Source organism: Alosa pseudoharengus, unplaced genomic scaffold (assembly GCF_046254945.1).
Source record: "Alosa pseudoharengus isolate Yale_2024_CS ecotype anadromous, Long Island Sound unplaced genomic scaffold, YU_APseudo_1.1 YU_APseudo_1.1_scf_7, whole genome shotgun sequence".
NCBI lineage: Eukaryota > Metazoa > Chordata > Actinopteri > Clupeiformes > Clupeidae > Alosa > Alosa pseudoharengus.
Window position 1 is genome coordinate 32,742,391 of NW_027468859.1, and position 9,412 is coordinate 32,751,802.

Sequence of the window (9,412 nt, forward strand, 5' to 3'; positions counted from 1 at the left end):
CATATTCTGAGAGATCAAAACAACGTTTATGTATGAATACTGTATGCAAGAACACCGGTGTGCGATGTCAGACGTGTTTCCTGATATAAATAGAGTTCCTGGAACGTGAACCTGAAGAAGCAAACTGTGATATGCGTTGTTCACGCCAAATAAAGTCAGCAAAATATACCCTCCAGTGTGCGATGTATACTAGTTTTTGACTTTTCAATAGTTCTACTGCACACCATCAGCACCTCGGAGAAAGAAGGGCTGTGCACAGGGATTTTGAACCTTTTTTTTTTTTTATGCCTTTAATGTGACAGGATAGTGGAGAGTGACAGGAAGTGAGTGGGACAGAGTGTCGGGGTGGGATCCGGAAAGGACCACGGGGCGGGAATCGAACCCGGGTCGCCGGCGTACGGTGCAGGTGCCCCAGCCAGTTGCGCCACGGCTGGGGCCAAGGATTTTGAACCTTGATAATTATATAAGTGTTTGCTCTTCCTCTTCCTCTTCCTCCCCTGCTACTTTCTCCTCCTTGTTCTCTTTCTCAGGTGTGCTCACGGGGTCTCCGCTTCACCTACCTGATGTGGGCACAGTGGCAGATGGAGACACATCCTTGCAGGAGAAATCTCGTCCCCAATTCTGGACGAACACAAGAAACACAAGACAATCACAAGAAACACAAGAAAGCAACAACGATTGGCCAGGGCTTTCTTATTCAGCTGACAAGGGCAGTTGAGCTTAATGACCACTTTTAAAATGATGGACCATTTGACAACAGATATTTCTGCTATATGAACTCAAATATCATATATGCGTTCTCTTTCTAAACATTATATCAAGGAAAGTATATTTATCAGTGGTGAATTCCCTATTATAGACCTAAGAATAATGTCCCTTCTGCAACTTTAGATTAATGATACTGAAAGCATGCCACCTAGTGTTGGGCCAGGGTTTGATGAAGGTAAGAGGAATTGTTAACATGCAATACACTTACTGTATACCATGCATACTTATGGTCACAATTTATATAAATTCAAGCTGAGGAAAAAGCTTACTGTGATCTCAGGGGGAGGTAAAGTAGGGCCTTGATAGGTGTAGTTGCTGTTTTTGTAAGTCCTTACGAAAGGTGAGCTCTGTGAATGAAAACAGTGAGTAAATAAAACAGTCCAGGCTCCCTAAAAGTGCCTGGTAAGGACCATAACCTCATTTATAAACATTTATTTATCTGGACTATTTATCTATAGAAACATACATTATTGAGAGCTAAGGGGGGGGGGGGAAGTAGTGAGCTAGCTCTCTGTTTTGTTTGAAAGTCAACAGAAGTGACGTTACCCAGCATCGCTTAGAGCGCCTTTAATGACAGAAGCATGATGGCCTGTGGGCTGCAGGTGCCATGAATCATAACTGTGGTGTGGCCCTGGGTTGAACTCAATCTGTTGTGTTCAGAGACGGACTTACCTGGGAGGGGCACTTCATCTCGATGCCATCTGTAAACTCCTGAGTGTGAGTCTTATTACCCAGAGGCTCCAGCTAAAAGAAGACAGACAGACACACACACACATACACACACAAAATGAAATGGTGCAAGGAGGATACACACTTCCCAAAGACATCCTCAAGCATGACAAACTGCATCACATTACTGTGAGTTTCCAAAGACACACACACACACACACACACACACACACACACAAGCACACACATTCACAAACATCATTCCTACAAACATTCACACACACACATGCATGATATGATGAGAACTTGTGGGCTGTTTATGTTACCATGTTGTTCCACAGAGCTCGTGCCATCTGAGTGTGAGCCTTCTGGCTCAGGTGGAAACAGTCCGGCGTGAAGTAAGAGCGGTCGGCACGACCATCCTGAGAGAGGGGGACACAGGGACATTGAGGGAGAGAAAGAAAGCAAGAAAAGGAATGGAAAGGAGGACGGGCTGTGTTCAATATTTTTTGCCATGTAGAAATGTTAGAAAGAGAGTGAGTGAGTGAGAGAGAGAGAAAGATAAAGTAAGTGTCTCACTGGAAGTAGGGGAAGTATGATCGTCCTCATGAAAGGCTGAATGACCACAGTGAAGTTGTCATGTGTGTCGTATTGCCCCGACTCGGTCAGTTCATGGAGGACTTGCTACAAAAGTCAGAAAGAGAGAGATAGATTTAGACAACACCTTGACACATAGTAGTATCACATTATTTCCCCCTTTCTACATTTGAAAGGCACAGACATGTTACTGCACAGTCTGTAGCTTCTTCCTCTCCTACCTGATAAGCCCTGTTGAGCTCCGCCAGTCGCCGTTCCGCCTCCGAGCCCTCCGCCGGTGAGATGACACAGGGGCAGAGAATACTGCACACAGAGTGGACACACGTCACGTCACACACATTAGCCATGAGCTCACACACCACAGGGGGAGGGATAGACAGGCCAATCACACCGAGAGAAAGAGCATAGGAAGAGAGAGAGAGAGAGAGAGAGCATAGGAAGAGAGAGAGAGAGAGAGCATATGAGAGAGAGAGAGAGAGAGAGCATATGAAGAGAGAGAGAGAAAGAGAGCATAGGAAGAGAGAGAGAGAGAGAGAGCATATAAAGAGAGAGAGAGAGAGCATAGAAAGAGAGAGAGAAAGAGCATATGAAGAGAGAGAGAGAGAAAGAGCTTAATGAAGAGAGAGAGAGAAAGAGAGCATAGGAAGAGAGAGAGAGAGAGCATAGGAAGAGAGAGAGAGAGAGCATAGGAAGAGAGAGAGAGAGAAAGAGCTTAATGAAGAGAGAGAGAGAGAGAGAGAAAGCATATGAAGAGAGAGAGAGGGAAAGAGCTTAATGAAGAGAGAGAGAGAGAGAGAAAGAGCATAATGAAGAGAGAGAGAGAGAGAGAGAGAGAAAGAGAGAAAGATCTGTTGGGCACTTACTTGACCAGCCAGGTGGGGCAGTTGAGTGATTTGTCCTGGTGCATGCGCCTCAGGGGCATGATGTGTAGCGGCTCCACTAGATTTACTATGGCCCGCGGGACCTGCGTCAGCCACAATCAGCGCAAACACAAAACAAGTCAGGTAGTGTGTCTGTGTGCAACTTGTGATGTGTCCGTTAGGATGTGTATCTAAACTGCATAAAAAAATCTATCCATCCATCCATCCATCGGTTGGGTGTCTGTGTGTGTGTGTGTGTGTGTGTGTGTGTGTGTGTGTGTGTGTGTGTGTATGTGTGTGTGTGTGTGTGTGTGTGTGTGTGTGTGTGTGTGATGTCTGTTATGGCAAGTTGTTAGATCAGTATCTTACCTCTTGTTTGAGAAAGTCTAGTGTCTCTCTTACATGTCTGGCAAAGGTCTTTGGGGAGAACTGGAGCTGTGTGGAGAGGGACATGACTGGAGGCTATTACGCACGTCTTCACCTCAGAGACAACACAGTCAGCATTGGTACACTACAGCCTGATATGAGGCCTGTTTGTTTGGAGGCTAGCGGAACACTCACAGCATTCTTGCAGTAGTCACACATGTCGTTTCCTCCAATGAACACAGTGATGACCTTCCAGTCATTTTGGAAGTCCACACGCTGGATGGGGAATGGTCCATTTATATATCACAATGAATACCACACAAATGGAGATGTTTACATTCACTCATGTGTGTCTGTGTGATTCCATACTCTCTATGCATTATATATGATCTTAAACTCAATCAGTTGAGATTTTTGCATAACTAGCTAGTAAGAAGATTACATGTAAATGCTCCTCAGAGACTCTCTAAGTTGTTCATTGAGATAGAACTGTCTATTTCAATTGCTAATCGAAAGCTAGGGAATGAAAGAATTGAGATTAAAAAAGTGCATTTTCTCTTAGAGTTTGCTATTTGTGTATGTGTGAATGTCTCCTGAATGCGCATCTCGTCGGTGATTGGCTGGAACAGTTTAGTGGATGGTGATGTGATGTTTGCTGTATGTGACAAAAAATTTTTTTTGCTTAGAAACCGCGTAACCTCGCTTAGAGCACCTTTAAAGACTGCCTGTGAAACCGCTTGTTTGTGTGTGTGTGTGTGTGTATGTGTGTGTGTGTGTATGTGTGTGTGTGCGCGCTCTTATTGGCTGTTGGTGTTTACTTACAGAGTCTGTCTTCATCCTTTCCACCAATGCCCGAGCCTGCCCTAATATGTCCCTGTTTAAAAAGAAAACAATCGTTACAGATGGATAGATAGATAGATAGATAGATAGATAGATACTTTATTGATCCCCAAGTTGAAATTCAAGATGTAGAGACAGAATGAGAGCAAGAAGTCCAAGATACAGAGAATGTCATACAGACAGACAGACAGACAGACAGATAAGGAACCTAAGATATATTATTGTATATGGTCATGGTGAGGTCACTCACGCAGCTTTAGCCCCTGCGACAGCCTGGTTGAGGAACGCTTGCGGGGTATCCTCCCTCCCTGAGTCCTCTGAGAAGCCCGTCACATTGGCATTGAACTCTTTGAGGATGTCTGTGCAAAGTGAATTTATTCAAATTAGTACTTATTTATCCAATGTTTTTTCCAGCCCGACTTTCACATTTTTTTCTTTCATCACCAAACCCTTTCCCAACAGGCAGTGTCTCTAACACTGACATAAAGTATTGTGAGATTGGTGTAGCTACTCACTGGGAAGTGTGCTGACATGTGACAGGTTCTTGTCTCCACCCACACTGAAGAGAAAAATGGACAGGAGTGGGCATTAAACCAGTAACCATAGTGATAGTCAGAACATTTGAATTGTCTAAAACTATCAACGACAGAGCAGCATTATTTCCGACTTCCTTTATCCACAATCAGTTCAGTACCAACTGGATGTTTAACATGTGTGACTTCAGACAACAAAGATAAAGTTGTATGTTTGTAACACTTGTTATACGTGGTCTTATGACTATTGATGTAGAAGACATGATGGTTCCACTGTAAGGCAAGCTGAGGGACTCACCACCAGGACAAGCCACGGTACTGAACCAGAACCTGAAGCAGGTTATTAGGGGAGGCACCCAGACCATTACCCGCCTAACAGAGAAGGGGCAGGGGGGGGGGGGGGATACAGAGAAAGTGAGAGAGTTAAAGTTGAAGGTTGAAGTGCGCCTGTATATCAATACCTGAGACTATGGAGTGCAAAATGTGACTTTCAGAAAGGCTCTTTGTCTTGTTATTAAAATCTAACAGCACAATCATAATATGATATCACAGTGAATGATGAAGGAAAAGACAGAATGCATCAGTGGAACTTAACACACCGTCAGGGAGTCCCCTATGGCTGCCACCACTTTTATGTCGGCTGGCCGAACTTCATGCACTGGAACGAAACAGAATATGGTACATCATACAGGGTGTGAAGGTGTGTGTGTGTGTGTGTGCACGTGTGTGTGTGTGTGTGTGTGTGTGTGTGTGTGTGTGTGTGTGTGTGTGTGTGTGTGTGTGTGTGTGTGTGTGTGCACGTGTATGTGTGTGTGTGTGTGTGTGCACATGTATGTGTGTGTGTGTGTGTACGTGCACGTGTATGTGTGTGTGTGTATGATCCTTCTCACCTGAGGTTGGTGGAACGGGAGAAGGACTACGGTCCATACAGGGCAGTTCAGTACCCATTACCTGTAAAAAACACGTACACAAACCAGACAACAGTATTATTTAGTGCTACTGGAATGCAGAGTAAAATATTGACTGGACAGGCCCTTTGATTTCAGACTACCTAAATTAGTATAGGATACCACAGCATTATGACTGACCATATGTAACTATTAGCATAGGATACCACAGCATTATGACTGACCATGTGTAACTATTAGTAAAGGATATCACAGCATTATGACTGACCATGTGTAACTATTAGTAAAGGATATCACAGCATTATGACTGACCATGTGTAACTTAACACATCTCAACAGCATATACTGTATTTTGACATGATCCAATATGAGATATAAATGCCATGAGCCACTCACTGGGTCGATCACAGGAGTTGTAGTTGTGCCATAGGTCTCTGATGGAGAGTTTCTCTCAGTCCTCAGGTATGGACGCTCCTAAAGAATGCAGCGACAGAATTAAAAGACAAGGTTGTTTATCCCTAATCATGTTAAAAAAAAACTGCTCCAATGATTTTTCATGTATTTCCCTGTCTCAAGGTCACAAGGTACTGTCGCTGTGAAAAAAATGAAAACAATCGGTTCTACCTAGCTCAAGTTACTGCCACCAAAAGCTAAAGCTGCCCAGGCAGTTACAGTGCTACAATCTGGGGCATGAACATGGGGGCTCATGAAAGAAGAAAAAAAATTTAAAAAAAATGGCTGGAATTCTCCTTTAATTTAAGGTGTTGATTAGTGTTGTTTTCATGTGAGTGGGAAATTCACTGAGCTTCTATTTCTGTGAGTGCAGACACAACACCCAACTGACCTCACTTGGTCATGGGATTCTGAAACTGACCTCACTTGGGCATGGGATTCTGAAGCTCTTGCCATCCACATTCTGTTGCTCGTCATTAGGCTGAAGCTGAAAGATTCAACATGACAACATGACAGGTCAGCAAGTTTGATGTTATTGTTGAGGGTTTATAGCCCTGCTTTCACAAGTACTATGGAATGACATGACTCACAAGGTTTGCCCACAACTGTACAGCCAGCTTGTTCATGTTGAGCGACTCATCCACAGTGTAACGCCTAGATGCACTCTGTTGGAAATATTATATTTGGATAAATACAGAAAGAAAGCAGTGGTGTCAAAAGTACACACATTTGTTACTTAAGTAGAAGTATAGATACTGCAGTTTAAAAACACTCTGGTAAAAGTTGAAGTATCAACTTGACCTCTTTACTCAAGTAAAAGACACAACATAATCATTAACCCATTACTGTCAAAGACAAAGTCACTCAAGGAGCATGTTCTCTCTCAAACTTTATTGGAATTCAATTCCAAACAGAGGTAGTATTCAAGCCTGCAGAACTGCCAGAACATAAATGTGTGAGTTCCATCAAATACCTTGAAGTGACAAGGTAAACTATACCCTTTGGTGCAAAAACATTCTATGTAGCCCAAGTTTGTGTGTATAGAGAGAGAGAGAGAAAGAGAGAGAGAGAGAGAGAGAGAGAGAGAGAGAGAGAGAGAGAGACACATTCTGCACACACAGTAGGGAGAGTTCTTGAACGCCGAAATAACGTGGGTCTTGGGTGTGCAGAGTTTGCATTGCATTTTCCACAAGTCATTTTTGCTCCCGACTATTTCGAAAAATGCTTTGAGATAGGGCCAAGGATGAGGGAGGTCTTGTTGGTCTCCGTCTCCATCTCCCGACACGCTCTCGCCTGTGTCCGACCTTTCAGACATTTCGACATCTTTTTCTGAATCCCACATTGTAGCATGACATACACTTAGCGTTTGCAGTTTGAAGAACACCTGCTTGCTTCTGATGATTTCCTTTCGCGTCAGCACAAATTTGACGAATAGCTAACCAATGAGTGTTTGTGTTATATGACTCATCCAATTACACTAGTTCTCACTAGGTGTGGATGGCGCCAATGATCTGCAATGGATGGCGCACATGACGTGAAATAAATATTTATAAATATTAAACTGAAGCCAAGAGTAACAAGTAAAGTTTGTTTTAAAAATGTAAGGAATAGAAAGTACAGATACTTGTGTGAAAATGTAATGAGTAGAAGTCAGAAGTAGGAAGAAAAATAAGTAATGGAGTAAAGTATAGATACCTAAAAAGTGTACTTAAGTACAGTAACGAAGTATTTGTACTTCGTTACTTGACACCTCTGAAAGAAAGACATGGCTGAAAGAAAGTCACACGCAAACAATAAAAAAGGTGACTGACATGAAAGAGAAGAGAGAAAGGGGAGAATTAATGTTGCTGTTATCACAGTGTTATTTTCCGTGTTATCTTATTAGCTGAAGTCCAGCAGTATTTCACAACTCACTCCAGGCAGGTCAGCAGACATGGGGGCGTTCTGCAGTACTACAGTGAAATCATCCTTGTCGCTGTAGAACGTCTTGTCCACCAGGTGGCGTTGTAGAGTTTCCTGTCAAGAAAGGAGATGACGCAATGTTAGTCTACTCTCTCACCTGCTAGCTCAAGCACTGGGCACATGAAACACACTTGGCCTCAATGGTGAATATATCTCATGTAACCACCAAACAAATGAAACAGAGAACATGCTGACACATTTACACTTGACATGGCTCTCCTGTAAGGTGCAGCTGAAGGTTAGAGGAATAAGTAGGCTATACTTCGGTGGCCATTGTGTAAAGTGTAAACCAAAACGAGGCTACAGGGTACACTTACAATCATTAATGCATTTTCGCCACCTACTGGCAAATGCATAGAACACAACAATCCTATAGTTTGTGTACCCTGTACCCTCATTTTTGTTTACAATGGCCGCCGCCTGAATAAGGCGAATTTGGCACCAAGCAGAGGTGTGAGAGGCTGTGTGTGGGGTCACACCTGCAGGAGCTGGGGGAGTACGGCCCTCATCAGTCTCAGCTCACCTGCAGTCCGTGCCTCATCGCAAGGGCAAACTCTGCCAATGAACACAAGGGAATGTCAGCTTTAGTCGTGAGAGCTACCAATGTCCACAGGGTCAGGGAGTGTTGCTAAACTGGTGGTGCTGTCGAAATGAACATGCTAATCTTCACGACTGAATTTGAAACTAAATTAACTAAATTAGTTAATTACTAATCTAAAAATCTCTCATGCACTGTGATGCCTGTATCCAAGTTAATGACAAGTCAATGAAAATTACAGTTGCCTGTGTAATAATTGCAATGAAGGACAGGGCACATCAAGGAAATAACAATAATTACAACTGATCACACTTACTTTATGTAAGTGTTTTGGTAAAATTATGTACCATGTTTCATTCACAGATAATACACTTGGTTACATTATATACCTATTTTCATTATTGTCTCTGAGGTAAAACAAGGATTTTGACACCATTTTTTGACACTCACATACCATTTTAATCCTATGAAAATGACTAAAAAAACACAACCTTTCCTTGTTTAATTCTTAAAATCTCCAAGCCCATTATATGTGGAGAGCTCAAATGGCACAACATTAATGAAATATAGTATGTAAAGAAAAAAAACATGATTGATACCAAGTGCGTACAAAAACAAGTTTATACTACACTTAATGTCGATCTTTTAGCACTTTTTCAAAAATCTAGGGCCTTGAAGAAAATCATGCCAAACAAACTTTAATGGTTCAGTCTTACTGAGAACATGTTTGTCTTCCACTCTACAAACTTTGGGCTGCTTATGAAAAATACTTTTCATTATATTAATGCCCAAATATTGCTTCCCAGATAATTCTTTAAAACTGATGTTCAGGCTGTAAAACTGAAGTAATTTCAAGGGCTGAAAATAATATGAAGGCATAGGATTTGAACAGAAATATTTTACAGGCCCTGTTTTTGG

General features: G+C 42.5%; 1 protein-coding gene across 1 annotated transcript in view; it reads right to left on the reverse strand.

Annotated features, from left to right (window-relative positions):
- LOC143109291 (phospholipase B1, membrane-associated-like) overlaps window positions 1-8,930 on the reverse strand; it is a 14,127-nt gene extending 5,197 nt beyond the window's left edge. The window contains exons 1-21 of the mRNA XM_076271945.1: window positions 8,884-8,930; window positions 8,436-8,511; window positions 7,909-8,010; window positions 6,585-6,659; window positions 6,416-6,481; window positions 5,938-6,015; window positions 5,524-5,584; window positions 5,233-5,291; window positions 4,932-5,005; window positions 4,616-4,659; window positions 4,351-4,459; window positions 4,083-4,134; window positions 3,456-3,536; window positions 3,264-3,329; window positions 2,898-2,998; window positions 2,256-2,337; window positions 2,017-2,121; window positions 1,764-1,859; window positions 1,441-1,512; window positions 1,038-1,115; window positions 561-621 (exon numbers count right to left, since the gene is read on the reverse strand). Of these exons, the coding sequence (XP_076128060.1) occupies window positions 561-621; window positions 1,038-1,115; window positions 1,441-1,512; window positions 1,764-1,859; window positions 2,017-2,121; window positions 2,256-2,337; window positions 2,898-2,998; window positions 3,264-3,329; window positions 3,456-3,536; window positions 4,083-4,134; window positions 4,351-4,459; window positions 4,616-4,659; window positions 4,932-5,005; window positions 5,233-5,291; window positions 5,524-5,584; window positions 5,938-6,015; window positions 6,416-6,481; window positions 6,585-6,659; window positions 7,909-8,010; window positions 8,436-8,511; window positions 8,884-8,930 (1,585 nt within the window). The remainder of the gene's footprint in view (window positions 1-560; window positions 622-1,037; window positions 1,116-1,440; window positions 1,513-1,763; window positions 1,860-2,016; window positions 2,122-2,255; window positions 2,338-2,897; window positions 2,999-3,263; window positions 3,330-3,455; window positions 3,537-4,082; window positions 4,135-4,350; window positions 4,460-4,615; window positions 4,660-4,931; window positions 5,006-5,232; window positions 5,292-5,523; window positions 5,585-5,937; window positions 6,016-6,415; window positions 6,482-6,584; window positions 6,660-7,908; window positions 8,011-8,435; window positions 8,512-8,883) is intronic.
- Between the last annotated feature and the right edge of the window lie 482 nt (window positions 8,931-9,412).